Source organism: Gavialis gangeticus, unplaced genomic scaffold (genome assembly GCF_001723915.1).
Source record: "Gavialis gangeticus isolate Ggan-Ray unplaced genomic scaffold, GavGan_comp1, whole genome shotgun sequence".
Taxonomy (NCBI): domain Eukaryota; kingdom Metazoa; phylum Chordata; order Crocodylia; family Gavialidae; genus Gavialis; species Gavialis gangeticus.
The window spans coordinates 12559293-12575998 of record NW_017729016.1 but is presented as its reverse complement, the minus strand read 5'-3'; the positions used below and the strand labels follow the sequence as shown (position 1 = coordinate 12575998).

Here is a 16706-nt window from a genome sequence, read left to right as displayed (position 1 = left end):
GAACATGGGCAGGAAAAGGGAGCATGCCTCTCCCCTGGCCAGAAGCTGCCTTCAGCTGCTGTCCAGGCAGGTAGCATCAGCTGGAGGCAGCCTGACTGCCACGTGGGCAGGGAGAGCAAATGAGCTTTGAGGCAACTTTCTTGCTCTCAAGCCAGGAAGTTTGAATGCTTCAAATATCCCAGAAATTTGTAGCACTAGAATTGAACATCCATCCGTAGCATTAGAGTATATACTCTTTGGGCCAGGGATTGTATTTTTCTTCTGTCCTTATAGCACCTTGCCTATGAATAGTTGTCCAAAATAGGGCCCTGGATATTACAAGGCACATCAATAAAATTGATTGCAATTGCAATGGATACCATTATACAGAGCCCCAGTGACTTCAACAGGGCCCCATACTGATATAATAGCTCCACCATGTACATCCAATTGCAGAAGCAGGACCACACACAGAAAGATAACCATTATATACATTGTATTTTCTCCATCATAGCAAATTGTAGCCTGTACAGATTTTCAAATTGCACTAACTTAGGTGCATAGTTTGTGAAGTAGATCTCCTGAACCTTATAAGTAGAATATTATACATATAATGAAGAAGTTATCATAATAAATAATTTTTTTACCAAGAAACATATAAAACAAATATACTGATGCCATCACAAGGTTCTGTATAACTGTGTATTGATAATGTGTCACTTAACACACTGTTTTAGGTATTTAATTTGTAGTCAGATTAGTAACTGAAAGGTATCTATTTAGCCCTGGAACATGCCTGAGTCTTAACGGCCTATTCTTGTTCAACTGAAGTCATTACCAAAATTACAAATGAATCCAATGTGAGCAGGATTAGTCACATGAAATCCTATTCAATGAGTCTGTGTGAATTTACAAACCTTTACAGTTTAACAACAATGCTGTGGAGTAGGAAAGTCAACAGAGGTGAGGGACAAGCTTGTATTGCCCTCCTGATGCTAATAGGAGTTGAAGGAAGATAAGTCACTCACAACTACATTAATGCCTACTGCCCCTATAGTCATTGGCTGGCATTGGTGAGTGGCCGCAGATAACTCTTTATAGCATATCCCTTATGACCGGTAGAAAAGAAAAAATCCATTAGAAACGAGAAAATATTTGACTGAAAAATTATCAACCAGTTCTAAGTAGTATGTTTCCATCAGAAGACTTAAAATGTAAATGCATTCTTTTGTTATCTACCCTACAAGACCACTACTCTCTCAGGTAAATAAACCTGTGAGATTTTGAAGGAGAAAGAAAGCCCCTGATAACAGCAGTTCTATTGAGTCACAAAGGAATAGGAATTCCATTTGTAGGAATAAACTGAATAGCTTCAAGTATAATAAAAATCTTTGAAGTAATTCTCCTTTTCATTTCGTATATGACTTGAAACCAAATTGGAGCCATGCAAAATGTAAAAGCTGGCTTCCATGACATCCTTACATCAGTTTTCAAGGGTTGTTTTGGAATAAGATAAACATCAAGATTCATTTCTTAAATTACCCGAAAAATATTCCCAGCTTTTTGTCTTAAAAACAGACTTTATATACATATATTAAAAACATACCAGATATAAATGAGAAACATTTTTCCTTGGGTTTGAAAAGATTCTGAATCAGGGCCACAAAGGAAAAAGTCTAAAAATTTATGAAAAAATATATAATTAAATCTTTCTTACTTTATGTCCTTTCCTATAAAATGCAATACGATTTTAATTCTAAGAGATATAGTTATATTTTCATGAAATTATATATTTGACGGTTTTTCCCCAATGGCATAAGAAAATTCTTGACAACTGATACAGCAATACAATGGAAGCCTAAATCTTTAAGGCTCCTGTAGGTAACCATAGATCCTTTGGATCATGGTGTTTGTGTAAGAGGTCTAGTCAGGTGTCTGATGAATCCATTTGTGGCTGACGAGGACAATTTGAGAGCGACACAGCTTGTTACAAGTTTCAAGATCCATGTGTTGTCTGAGTTGGAGCCCAAGTTTACGACATATGCTTCCTTCTTTCTTGCTTTGCTTCCATCCTCTGGATCAAAGCTGCTTCATGTTGACCTGCACCCAGTGCAGGTTGTTCCCTCCAGATCAGACGGGATTCTGCACGCTCCTCCCATGGGATTCTGCATGCTCCTCCCAGTTTTCTACACTGATGTTGAACAACTTCATATCATTTTTACACGCATTGTGGTACCACCATAGAGAGCAACCCAACTTTCTAGAGCCATCTTAAATCTCGCTATACAAAATATTATTGGGAATATGGTTTCCTCCCATTCTCCTGACGGCCAATCCAACACAAACTCCTCTTCTTGACAGTGGTTTCTAAGTGTGTCAGTCCTGCTCACTCCAGTGCCTCTGTGTTTGGTATTGTCTTCCCACTTTATTTTCAGGATCTTATACAGACATCTCATGTGGAAGCTGTTCAGTCTCTTGATAGGCCTAGCATATGTAGTCAACATTTCTGAATCATAAGGCTCCAACACAGACTCATATCAGTTAAAAAAATTAAAAGAAAAATTATTTTTAAAACATTGCTCATACTGTCCCCATGGAGGTTGGTTTTATTATTTTCATTTTATTGTTGAAAATAACTTTGCAAATACATACAGCTTTCTGTGAGTACGAAGACCCCAAGCCTACAAACACACACCTGGATAATCCAGATTTAATGCAACTATAAATGTACACAGAGTTAGTAGCATGTGTATAATAACAGGGATCTTAGAGCCCCTGTTACTTTAAGGCAGGAACTGCAGCAGCTGGAGCACAAACAGCTAAGCAGGGGCCAGCTGTAAGAGGGAAGGCAGCAATTAAATGCTGATGCCTAGGCAGGAACCTGTGCCTCCAGGTAAAGGGCACACTTACAGCCAGTCTGAGACTATCAGCTAAAAGAACAAACTAGCAGATAACAGAGTGCTAGCCAGGGGTCAGCATTGAAGCAGCAGCAAGGGAAAGCAGGCAGGTCACCAGGCTCAGAACAGATCCCCCTGTGTATGGCTGCTGAGTTAACTGACTGGAAGGGGGCAGGGCTTAGGCAGCATATAAACCCAGGGTCTGAGCCAGGGCAGTCAGTCTAGCCCTGCAGGTTGCAGAGAAAAGAGCTCCTGACCTGACTGCTGCAAGGAGAGCCTGGCTGACAGAAGAGCTGCATTGGGGAATAGCAAACAAGGTGCTGATGGTTTACAGGGGAATACAGCCCAGAGTAGGAGGAAACCTGGTTGACCAGCCTACAAACTGGAACTTAGGTTTGAACCCATTGTGGAGCTAGCTTATGTTATAGCCAGACGGCTTACCATTTGGTTATGCTGGTGGCTTGGGTCAGGACTAAGGGGTAGTGGGGTTCCCAGCAGTACCCGGGAGCAGGATAGAGACAGAGCACAAGAGCCCAGAGCCCAAAGTAGGGTGAATAGAGAGCCAGGGGGCCCAGACAGAGGGATCCAAAGTGGGCTCAGCATCCAGAGCGGGGCAGATGTAGCCAGAGGGCCTGAAGCCCAGAACAGGGCAGAAATGGGGGCCAGGGGACCCAGACAGAGGGAGCCAAAGCAAGCTCATTGCCCAAGCCAGGGTGGAAACAGGGCCAGGAATCCCAGGACTAAAAGTAATCAAGACAAGAGCTGGAGCCCAGAAGCCAGGTCCAGTAGAGTGGGCCTAGGTTAAAAGGCCAAACTACAGAAAAGGGGCAGAGGTCAGGAAGGCTGAGGCCCTGACAAGGGAGTGCTTGTATAGTAACACCTATGAGGCATTGCCATGGCTGTAGGGGAGGTCAGAGGCCATGAATAGCTCTTAAGGTTACAGGTACCCTGGGAAGCATGGACCAGTCAGGAGGGCCCACTTAGCCTGAGGGGGAGAAAACTGAGATTAGTGGGGCCTGGGATGGACCTGCTGGCTGTCAGAAGGAGTGGGGCTCACTCTAGAACCCTTAGGCAGTCTCCCTTTCAATCATCCAATAAATACATTGATGCATGGCAGGCGAGTGAAAAGGGCTGGAGCAGGGCAAGGGTTGCATGGTCGCCAGGGAGTGTCAATGGCTACCCCTGGAACTGAACTTGCTAGAGTGTGTGAGCAGGATCTGAATCTTAATGCAACATCCAATGTTTATGTAGAAAACAGGTCAGGGTGGCTTACGTACAACTGAAGTTTTATCTTGGAAGGTAAATTTGCCTGGTGGAGGTTCCTCATTAATTATCTCTTAGTATCTGCTGACTAAATTCACTCTATTTGCAAATACATGGGTTTGAAGGGGTTTTGGTTTGGTTTGGTTTGGTTTGGTTTTTTTTACATACACGGGTTCTTTACATGCACCCTAAGCTTAAGCCAAATTGGTTGCTTTTCATCTCAGTCATCATCATCAGGAATTGAACACTCTGCTGACCAATTCTTCCTCATTTACACTTTTGCAAACCCACTGAACTTTGATTCTGAATTCTGCACCTCTTTACACCAACCCTGATGTCACCATGGCTATACTAGCACCAAGCTCCTCAAGTATTTTTGGGCATAGGGTGCCCCAGTAGAGCACAGCCTTCACAGCACTTACAGGATATGAAAGCCTTGTTCTGGAATCTTTTCTCACCCCCCAGCTCCACCAGAAATATACCACTGTTTGTCACACCTTGCAAGAGTTCAAATGAGGTGGACAGGACTTGCCTAATTTTATAGAACTCTCTAGGTAAGACAATTTATCTGAAGAGAGGACACAGTGGGCTTCTGAGCTCTTGTGATAGACAATGACATTTTTCTTTAAATAATCCTTGCAGTGCTGCCATTGAACATTGCGAATTAAGTACATTAAGCTTTTGCACCGATCACATTTGGTTAAGTAAGTATTAGCAAATAGACAAACATCACAAAGTAGGTGTTCAGTCCATATTGGGGCAGGTATCCCTGGTGGAACTCCAGTGTTATACCAAGAATGCAACTTGTTTACCATTTCTAAATTTGCTGCATTTCACTTAGTAAATTAGATCATTGGAAAGCAATGTTTTTTATGTTGTCGTGTTTTTACTTAGTTTTTGTTACTGTCACATGAAGCATTTTTTCTGGCCAGCTAAAACTGAAGCTGAATTTGCTAAATAATTACTATTTCCTTGTTTGCAAGGTCTTTAAGTATAATCTATAATCTCTCTCTCTCCCACTGAGTGAAGAAGAAATACGAGATCCATTCCAGAACATTATTACATCATTGGTACACTGTATTTTTTTCAGCCCAGAAGAGCAATATGTGAAGTTTCCTCTGACTAGGCATATTCAGGAACCAGACAGGAAATACCTGTTGGCCAAAAGCTAGGAGGCCCAAATATCATCCTGTCATAATGCTTGTGCTTGTAAACAGAAGCCTCCATCTTATTCTTGAGAAGCAAGCTCTCTCTTGTCCTTGTATGTATTTAAACATTATGAGAACCACATCAACTGATACAGTCCTGCTTTTAAAGATAAAACATTAAGAAAGTTAATGTTCAAACCATGTGCCTCGTGTTCTCATTTATACTGGTGAAAATGCAGAGTAAGTTCATTGACTTCAAAGGTATTATTTTGGAAATACAAAGGCACCACAGCGAACAGAGTTTAGCAGCATAGTACTGTAATGATGAATAAGGACCTTTATAGCGTTCAGCTTCCTTGACTACATGGCAATGTCTACATGATATATGCAATTGTCAGTGGACAAGTATGACAGACAATGGCTGGCACACAATAGAAACGCTTATTTCCAGTAAAGATAAAAGAACAAAGATTTCTAATTCCAGAATGAGAAATCCCTGCAGGAGGATATTTCTGTGAAAGCATCTTATGTTAAACCATATTTTTTCCCTTATTACTGGTAGTAACTGGGTTAGTGCTAAGGATTTTTACAGAAAGACACCAAGCAAATGGACCCTGTTCCAAGGCCCACCGAAGATTTCTGAGAAATATAATCTGATTCTGAAAAAGAAACACTAAAAAAAAATAAAGAGGAAAAGTAAGAAACATAAATAAAAAGACTCTGATTTCTATTACAATGAGAAAAATTCCAAATAATTCCCTAACTTGCAATGTAAATGGAGTTCTCAGTTTTACACCAACAAAAGCCATAGAAATTACTTGAATTTAACACAGTATAAATGAGATCAGAATCTGACCCACTGTACCCAACGAAATGAAAGGTCTGCAGGACTTTTTAAATGCTGTCCTTGTGCACAATGGGACATCTGTTTTACTTTAAAGCTTCTTAAATATATTTTTAAGTGATTGTGTAGTCAGTTCTAAATGATTTATGATGATGATTTATAGCTCTTTATTATTTAAGTAATTGGAGCATTATTTTCAAGGTTCTGTAAATCCATATGCAAAATACCTCAGCGGGTTCCTGCTACACCTGGGTCTCCTCACTTGATTGCAAAACATGAAAGGGCAGCAGAACATTAAATAATTAAAGCAAAATGGCAGTCATTAGATGAAGCAGCCACATAAATATTCAGAACATATACCACAACCACAAGGGCATTTGGCTGCATCCACCACGTAATGATCAAATATACACAACCTTTGCTACTGAGCAATGAATTCAGCTGTCTGCTTTCACCAGCTGAATCTGTACTTGTGTTTGAAAATCTATTCTTTAATGGAAAATTGCAACAAAAACAGTTAATACAAAATACCAAACCCAGATTTTAAATGTGGATGCTGTTTCAATAGGGTGTCCAAAGCTGGGGAGTTTGTGTGCACATGTAAGCAATACTCGGCATAACAGATGTTAACAAAGTCAGGTTCAGATGGAGGATTCCCTTACCCAGTCTTAAGAATTTGGTGTAAAGTGGCTGCACAGTAGTCCTGTTGCCACTACTACAGATCATGGGCTGAAAGAGCAAATAAGGCTCTTGTGAACTCCCACTTTTGTGGTGGACATGGGCATGTGCACTTGTATAGGGATGGATCCACTAGCCATTTTCCCATCATACCCAAAGCTGCTAGACACTACAGGCTTTATATACATGTGCTTGGTGGTGGGAGGAGGGCATTTTAATTACAAGCAGTTCCCAGACAGCTGCTGTAATTAAAACATTTCACCATCACATGTATTAAGCCCTGCACATTTAAAAATGGCTGTGGGATGATTCATCTAAACCTCATTCAATGAGATTTAGATAAAGGGCCCCCACAGCCATTGTAAAACTCATAGGGACTTAATATGCATGTTGGTGGGGTGACACTGAAGCATTCTAATTCTAATTAGAATGCAGAGCAGACTTGATTAATCTGTGTTCTAATTAGAATTCAAACAAGCACACCTAACTTCACAGTATGCAAGGGACAGGATGCTCCCTACAGTATGGCCTCTCTACTGCAAGAGAATGTCAGAGTTCTACTTCATTTAGAACTTCCCCAGCTCATAGAATGGAAAAGAGCATTTGGGGCACCTATACAGGTGCTCGATGCCTGCTCCAATGCATCCTAATTAGAACACATTGGAACAGACTCGATTAATCATATGCATTCAGCATCCCTGTGCTTCAAAATGGGAGTGGGGGTGCTTTAACTAAAGTTAATTCAATGAGCTTTAACAATTAACATGCTAATCACACCAGAAGTATAACTTGTGCCAGGGGCCTAAATGTTAGTCCATCATAAGTACCTTATTTTACATTTTTAAAAGATTTACTCAAAAAGAATATGTCCACATGGGTAACACCTACCAGCAAAACCATCACAAACATTTGAAACAGTAGCTTTGTTAGTTTTCACCATGATGTAACAAGAAGTGTTATTGCAAAATGTATCAAGATTGCAAGTTATTTTTAAGCTGCTTAAGATCTGTAAGCAGCCTACAGGCTATAGCAACATAAATTGCTTAAAACAGTGCTGAGACACTTAACTGCAACTAGAGACCTTTTCTGTTAATGCTACGATTCACATAGAAGAAATAGTCCAGATGCACCCACCAGTCAGCTAGCAATTAATTATGAATCAGTTTCAAACCTGGGATTCTGTGGGAGAGATTTCACATCCAATACTAGGTTTTCAGCTGTATGTTTTAGAGACTAACACACATTAACAATCAGGGCCATCCCTGGAGGTCGCAAATTGGGGTGACTGCCCTGGGCCCTGCTCTTTGGGGAGCCCCACAGAGCGGGGTGGAGTGGCCGCGGCAACTCCATGCTGCCGCTGGCTTCATGTCTGGCTGCCCAGCACTCCCCACTGCTGAATCTGCCACTAGCTTCCTTGCATCCAGGGGTGGGGCCCCGCACAGGCTGATTTCCCCTGGGCCCTGCACCCTGCTCAGATCATCTTTGTTAGCAATACTTCTCCAGGAAAGTTAAAAGGCCACATCCTTGCTATTCCTGAAGCAACATCACACCTGCCTCTGGAATCTGGGGGTATGCCCACTCCTTTCTTTTGCTATCTAATCAGCTGACATACAACTGTTAAGCACATTTCAGACTTTAGGGTAACAGGATGCTTTTCACCAGAAAATCTATGCTCTGTAATATTCTCTGCATCACCTGAGTTTGTTAACCTTCAGGTCATGATGTAAATGGCATCTTTTACCCAGGCTGTGGTTTGTAAGGGGCTAGAATAGATGGCAGCACATCTCCATATCCAAGGTACCTGATGGCAGTTGAGTCCTCTTCTCCAGCTAGTTAGCAATTAATCTTGAGGTCTCACTCCCAAACCCTGTTAGAATGTATGAGATTTTAACATACTACTTTTTATTATACATATGAACCCACAGCTTTAGGCAATAGGTATTTAATTTCATAATTAATTGAATAGTAGGGGTGTGCAAAACAGGCCGTATTCGATTCAGACTCAGCCCGAATCGGGGATAGTGATTCAATTTGTTGATTCGGATCACTGTCCTGATTCGATTCGGCCAAATATGAATCTGAAGACACAATGCTGATTCAGAGAAACAGCAATTCAGCCATATATACAGCTTTATATGTTTTTTCTACATACCATGAGGTACCAGGTATTGCTCATGAATGCTGAGATGCTGGGGCAGATGAAGCGTCCACCAGGAGTGTGGCGAGGGGCCCTGCATGCTCAGCGGCGAACCCAGAAATAGACCGGAAGTACTTCAGGTCCACTTCCAGGTCTGCCAGGGAGCACACTGGGGCGCCCCCCATACCCCCCAGCTTGGCAATTGGCTGCGGGGGGACCCCAGGTGCCCCCCAAAGATCCAAGAGGCACCAGTCACCAAGCCAGGGAGGGTATGGGGGGCCCCCTGCACACTCCCCATTGGACCCAGAAGTGGACTGGAAGTGCTTCTGGTCCACTTCCAAGCACACTGGGGCCCCGCCTCTGCCATGCTCCTGTGGGATGCTCCATCCGCCCCAACATCGCAGCATTCACAAGCCTCCTGGTACCTTGAGGTATGTAGACAAAACATTCAAAGCTGTGTCTATGTCCAAATCATCGAATATTTCTGAATCTCTCCAAATCGATTCAGAGGGTTTCAATTTGATTCAGAGAGATTAAAGGATCTCTTGATTTGATTTGGATTCAGAGATTTGGCCACTGAATCAGGCCAAATCTCCACCAAATCGAATCAGCGACCGAAGCTTCACACAGCCCTAATAAATAGAATGAAGAAAAGCAAGCAATACTCTTTCAATCAGTTCCTTCTATTAAAAGATTTAAAAAGTCCAAAACGTAAAAAAAGCAGCAAGAAACCGTATTTTCCCTTAAAATAATTAATGACTTTTAAAGGGCTTTTAACAGCTGATTTATCTTATGCCTCCTACTTTCGTCTGTTTGCCTTGATCATTACATTGTAAGGAAAAGCTGTTCCACTGTTTAATTCGTGGGTTGCTGTTTCTTTAGACTTGACTGGTTTTGTCAAATCCATTTTATCTGTAAATCTCTCCATAAGGCTCTGCACCTTTCATTAGTTTTATTGTGTCTGCTATTCTTATCCACAAAGTCTGTACCAGAACAATGATCCTGTTTGTCTCATTTAAATAGTTACACCATATGTTAATATAATAGCTCCAAACTACTTATAAGACTCTGCATTTCAGATAAAGCCTGTTGCATGGGTATGTCCACAGCAGCATCTACTTCAAGTGCTCTGGTTATATTGGGCAGTTGAAGATATACAGCCAGAACCAAGAGTCCATTTGGTATTACTGATGTCTTCTACTTACTTCCATATGCAGTCTTGTGCAACCCAATCACTTCCCAAAGTCATGCTGTCAAATGCAGCAGGCAAGATGAACAGCTGGTTTAAAATACACATTTTCCCCCTCCTTTTTTGCTAGAACAGGTTATCTCCATAGGCAATTATTACTAGTGTTTTGCTGTGGTAAAAAGAAATAATACAGGATTCATGAGAGGCACTAAGCCTGGGAAATGGAGGCAGAAAAGTAGAATGACATGGTCTACCACAGCACTTACAAGACTATCTTTCCAGTGACGTACTACCTAGGACTAAGTTAAAAAAATCCAACTTTCATTAGTTTTTACTTTCAGAAGGTAAAAGTGCCCTAGCATCACTCTGAAGAGCACTCTGTTTAGAAGGGCTTTTTATTGCATTGTTTCCTGTTTTTCAGTTCTGTCCTTGAAATAAGAAATACAAGTGTTGTCAGCATGTATTTCATCTCAAACATGCCAATGATTTTACTCATAGTGAGCACTCTGAAAAGCTATTTTTTAACTGCAGTCCAAGGATAGTCTCAGCACAGAACTAGAAGACAATTTTTATTCATTTATTGGCTCTGTCACAGGCTTCCTATGCTATTAGACAAGGTATTTAGCTCCAATCAAAGTACTCCTGTGACTAACTCTTACTCAGTGAGAGCTCTGCAGAACAGGACCCAATAAGAATGTGTATTAAAGCTAGATTATAGTATCTATACCTGCCGTTCATTAGCAACTGAGTTCACTTTTATCCCAAATACAGGGAACAATATCTGATATGCAAGAATCTGGCATAGAATCAAGTTGTCTCTAAACCATATTTCTAAATTGCCCCTCTTAAACAGGCATCACAAATAAATTGGTCCCTTTTTTTCTTAAGAACTGGCAAATGTTCAAGTTCGATGTTCTTTTGTCCTAGGCCTGAAGCTTCCAACTTCTAGTAAATGCCTGCCTACAATGAAATATCCAATGCTGAATGAGAACACCAGGCTCTGGGAAGAGAACTGGCACTTTCCTTAACAAAAGAAGCGTGCAGCTCTGTCGGACACTGCTCAGACTTCCAGAAACTCCTACTTCACAATGAGATAGTAACAGTCCTTCCCATAAAAACCTGACACGCCCACTCTCATACTAATCTCACAATATTCTGGCAAGATGTTTTATGTGGCTGCACAAGAATGAGCAGCATGTGAAAAACAATGGCACTGCCTGTGTTTTTAGACAACGTCAAAAAACATACAGTTACTACGTTGGCAACAGTAGGTGGTACAACATCCTCAGGAATTGTTCTGGACACAAACAGAGCTACATTTTTCACACTAGCATGGAAAATGACATGAAGTTATGTAATATGAATGATACTCCAGAGAATAAATTCCTTTCTGGTCATCTGGATTACAGTAATGGCTCAGTATCGGGATAATGCATGCTGCATCTTACTACAGCAGTAAAAAGAAAGGAAGTGGCAGCATATGGTTTTTTTTTAAGCATAATCCTTCTGACAGGCATTGTTAGCAGCAACAACAGCCTGGTTCAAGTATGGAGGGGCTCTGACTAAAATAAACACCACCTGTTTGAAGTTTCTGTCAGACACCTGGGGAAAATAAATTCATTCTCTGGGCACCCCTCACAGCAATACTTCCCCAGTCATAAATACTTAATCTATGCTTTAAAGAAAGAAGAAAAAAAAAGGGGGGAAATGTTCCTAAGAGACAAAGGAGCACAGCATTAACTTGGGAGAACATAGGACCAATAAATGAACATGTCAAACATCTACCTCCACAATATCTTTACCAGCAGTCCTTCAACAAAAATCCCCATTTACAACTGGGAGCAGTGAAGAAGTAAATATCCCCTTAAATATATCCTTCTTCCCTTTCCTGCTCTTCCACACTACTGACTGCTTTGAGAGCCCCAGAGTCTGGGTAGACTTGAGTAGACTTAGGTAGACCTGTCTATAAACCTTAGTGAAAGAGCTGGCGGATCTGGTGCAGAGGCTCCATAGAAAGGTGTTTAGGTCCTGGGTAAGAACGCCCTACAGTCCTTGGCTCTGCTACTGCCCTATCTTCAGCGAAAAGCCAACTCAGCACTCTCTCTCACCATGAAGCTGCAATTTGCATTGTCACAAAGTCACCTCTAAGCAAAGTCTTCAAAAAAGAGATCACAGGCCCACAGAACCCTTGAACAAGATCTTCAGCACTAGAAAGGAGCCCCTCTCCTCTCCTCTCCTTCTCCTTTCAGTATCTCTACCCCACTGATTCAAACTTTAACTTCGCAAAGTATCAGCTGAGGGGTCTCCGAATAGAAACCTTATGCAAATGTAACTTTTTTATAGCTGTTCTTTCTCATACTTGCTAATAGAATCATAGAAAGTTAAGGTTGGAAGGGACCTCAGGAGGCCATCTAGTCCAACCCCTGGCTCAAAGCAGGACCATACTCAACTAGATCATCCCAGCCAAGGTTTTAACTTCTCAGGTCTTAAAAACTCCACAGATGGAGAGTCCACAGTCTCTCTGGGTAACATGTTCCAGTGCTTTACTACCCTTGTAGTGAGAAAGTTTTTTCCTAATATCCACCCTAAACTTTCCTTACTGCAACTTGAGACCATTGCTCCTTGTTCTGCCACCACTAAGAACAATCCAGCTCCATCCTCTTTGGAACCACCCTTCAGGTAGCTGAAGGCTGCTTTTAAATCCCTCCTCAGTCTTCTCTTCTCCAGAATAAATAAGACCGGTTCCCTCAGCCTCTCTTCAGAAATCATGTGCCCTAGCCTCCAAACCATTTTTCTTGCTCTCCACTGGATGCTCTCCAATTTGTCCACACCTTTTCTTTAGTGGGGGGCCCAAAACTGGACACAGTACTCCAGATGTGGCCTCACCAGTGGCAAATAGAGGAAAAGAATCACTTCACTCACTCTGCTGGCAAAGCTCCAACTAATCCCATTAGCCTTCTTGGCAACAAGGGCACACTGTTAGCCCATAGTCAGCTTATTGTCCACTGTAACCCACAGGCCCTTTTCTGTACAGCTGTTGCTTAGCCAGTCAGTCCCCAGCCTGTACTGGTGCATGGAACTGTTCTGTCCTAAGTGCCAGACTTTGCACTTCTCTTTATTGAACTGTGGCAGGGACACCACCACAGACCAAGACCTACCTCTCAGCCAAGAGTGAAGAGGGACACAGAGATTGCAGGACACCACCGAAGATCAAAGGCACGGCGGGAGAGAGACTGCTGCAGGAAGGCAAACTGTGCCAAGACCGGAGGGAGAAGAGCAGATGCTGCCACAGCAGGCTGCAGGAGAGCTGGCATGTTCAGCCACACCAGCGTGGGCATGCTTTATGGCTGCGTACTGACGTCAGTTTTTCAACTGGCCCTTGGAGGGGAGGAGTAAAAACCCCACTGGTCAACATTTGGGGAGCACCAAAAGTCAGCCCTTGGAAAGCCCAGAGCAGCTGGGATCAAACAACTGCCCCAAGAGGGGCAACTGGGGCAACCCCAGGAGGGGGAAGGCCCTGATAAATCTGGCTCAGTGGAGCCTGAATGCTTACCTTTGACAAGACCGTAGATCCCAGATGTAGCTGGTGTAGACTGGGACAGTGGTAAGCCTAGGCAGAGAGAAAGAAGAAAAGAGTCTGAAACCGTAAGTAGTCATTGGGAGGAAAGGGAAAGTGCCTGGAAATAAGGCATCCTGGGGCAAATAGGTAAGCAAACCAGGCTGACGTGAGGCCTGAACCAGGACGGTACACCGTCCAAACAGGATTGTGACTAGATAAGGGCTATGGCCCCTACCATGTCTGGTGAACTTCGTCACACCCTCAGTCAAGGACCAACATTTCTGGTTGGTTAAAGGTGGGGTGTAGGGGAGGTGGAGTCCCAAAACAGAAGTCCAAGCAAGAGAGCCGAAGGAAAGAACCAGGAGAGACAGGATTCGAAAACACCCTCCCAACAATAACTGGTAACAACAAGACATGGCAGGTGAGAATCCCTGAGGACCTTTTGAGTTATCTTACTGGAAGGCAAGCTGTGGACTTGACAGGAAGCACCTGTGTCCAAACAGCCAGAACGGGCAAAGTGCTCAAGTGAACGTCACGGACTGTTGCTCTAACATCATGAGATTCTTTTTGGTCCAATCCTCCAATTTGTTGAGCCCTCTCTGAATCCTAGCCCTATCTTCCACCATATCTACTACTCCCCCCAGCTTGGTGTCATCTGCTGAGGGAGAACTCCATCCCATCTTCTAGATCATTGATGAAGAAGATATTAAACAAAACCAGCCCCAGGACCAACCCCTGGAACTCTTGATACTGGCTACGACCTAGACAGTGAAACATAGATTACTACCCTCTAAGCCCAATGATCCAGCCAGTTTTCTATCCACCTTACAGTCTATTCATCCAATTCATACTTCCTTAGCTTGCTGGCAAGAACGTTATTGGAGACCATATCAAAACCCTTGCTAATGTCAAGGTATTTCATGTCCACTGCTCTTCCTGCATCTACAGAACCATACAAGTCCATAGAAGGTAATCAAGTAGGTCAGGCATAACTTGCCCTTGGTGAATCCATGCTGACTGTTCCTAATCACCTTCTCCTCCTCCAAATGCTTAGAAATGGATTCCATGAGGACCTGCTCCATGATTTTTCTGGGGACTGAGGTGAGGCTGACCAGTCTGTAGTTCTACAGATTTCCCTTCTTAAAGATGGGCACTATATTTGCCCTTTTCCAATCATCCAGGACCTCTCCAGTCACCATGAGTTTTCAAAGTGGTTCTGCAATCACATTGCCAACTCTCTCAGCACCCCTGCATGCATTGTGTCCAGCCCCGTGGACTTGTACACATCCAGCTTTTCTAAATAGTCCCTAACCTGTTCTTTTGCCACTGTTGGCTGCTTACCTCATTCTCAAACTGTGCTGTCAGGTAAAGTAGTCTAAGAGCTGACCTTGCCTGTGAAGACTGAGGTAAAAAGGCAATGAGTAATTCAGCCTTTTCCACATTGTGACCACCTGGCCTCGAACAGCTGTTCGTGTGCGGCCTTGGCCCAGACGGTCGGCAACGGACATCCTGAGGTTTCTTGTAATCTGTGAGGTAGATGCTTATCACCTAGGTGGCCGCCCCCAGACTCTCCTGCCACAACTTTGGATGTAATTTCAGTGTGTGGGGTAAACCGCCAGGGGTTCCTCAATGGCAGGTAGTCTGCTAGGTGGCCGTCCGTGGGGCTCCACCTCCCCTAAATCCCAGCCTCACACCCACCTTCAATGGGTCACTGAATCTTGTCGGCTGTTCCTCCAATGCTGTCGTGCTCTGGACCTCAATGTTTTCCTGAGCCTTGCGACTCCAGCACTTTCTCTTGTGGTGGCTCAACTGATTCACTATATGGCCTAAGCCGGGCCTCCTCCTGCCTTAAGCTGATACCCAAAAAGATCAATTACCAAAAGGGAACAAAAAAAAAGAAGGGAGGGAAAGGAGCTGTACTGCCAGCACCTCTATTCTGTGCTCTCTCCCTTTAACCGGGACTGCCTTCCTGGCTAGGGGACTTAGTCCCCTGGTGTTGTTTATCCCGCCACACAACCCCTCCAAAAGGGGGCAAAGAAAAAAAATTAAACAAAAATACAAGTTGGGGAGGGTCCATCTAGTTTCCTTCCCCAGCCCTACTGCTAGGATACAGAGGCGCCTCCTCTTCACTCTCTCTAAATATCTCTACATCCTTGTCCCTGATAGTCAATATGTCACTCCCAGTACCTAGGACCTCACTGGGAGATGACCCGTCGTCTGGCCAGGGATGGCCATGGCTCCTCTCCCCGAGTCATTATTCCCCTCGTGCCATCGAATGCAGCTTACGGAATCGCTCTCCTCCAATGTCGCCTGAGGCATTCTGCTTCCAGCACCCTGCAGCCCTTTCTGAACTGGTCGGCCGCTGCTTGTGCTGTGAGCTGCTGCTGAGTCTACTACTGCCCTGCTAGGCTTCCTCTTTTGGTGCTCACACCAGTCTTTGCCAGTGTAGAGAGCCTCCTCTGGCTCTCCTGTTCCCTGGACACACCAGCCTTTGCCAGTGCAGAGAGCCTCCTCTGGCTCTCCTGCTTCCCTGACACCCCGGTTGTTACTGGTACAGAGAGCCTCTGCCAGCTCTCTCTCCTCTTGATTACTTCTGCCATCACAAGCACTGAGAGTCTTCCCCGACTCTCTCTCCCTCTCTTCTCCTCCATCTTTACCGGTGGTCCTTTTAATCTCCGCCAGACGGTGATTGCCAATAATATCACTGGCCGGCTTCAGCTGGATAAAGGTGCGGCTTATGACCCGCGTGGGTTCCCTCCTTTGTTTCAGCTGTGCCATGGATCCTGCTGCAGGTAAGTGTTTATCTTGTGCGTTTTTTTTTTCTTTTGTACATGGTCCCTACCCTAGGGGTCCCCTGTGTGTAGTCTGGGGCTCCTCCAGCTGATTCTCCCCGTGACTCACATCATCTGTCACTAGGTTGTCTCCCCCATTCAGTAAGGGATCCACACTTTCCCTGATCTTCCTTTTGGTGCTGACATACTTGTAGAAACCCTTCTTGTTACCCTTCACATC

The 16706-nt window shown here is 43.6% G+C and overlaps 1 protein-coding gene across 1 annotated transcript in view; it reads right to left on the bottom strand.

Moving 5' to 3' along the window:
* NPTX2 (neuronal pentraxin 2) overlaps positions 1-16472 on the bottom strand; it is a 147048-nt gene extending 130576 nt beyond the window's left edge. The window contains exons 1-2 of the mRNA XM_019512605.1: positions 15981-16472; positions 13689-13745 (exon numbers count right to left, since the gene is read on the bottom strand). Coding sequence (XP_019368150.1) covers positions 13689-13745; positions 15981-16472 — 549 coding nt within the window. The remainder of the gene's footprint in view (positions 1-13688; positions 13746-15980) is intronic.
* Positions 16473-16706: the final 234 nt, after the last annotated feature.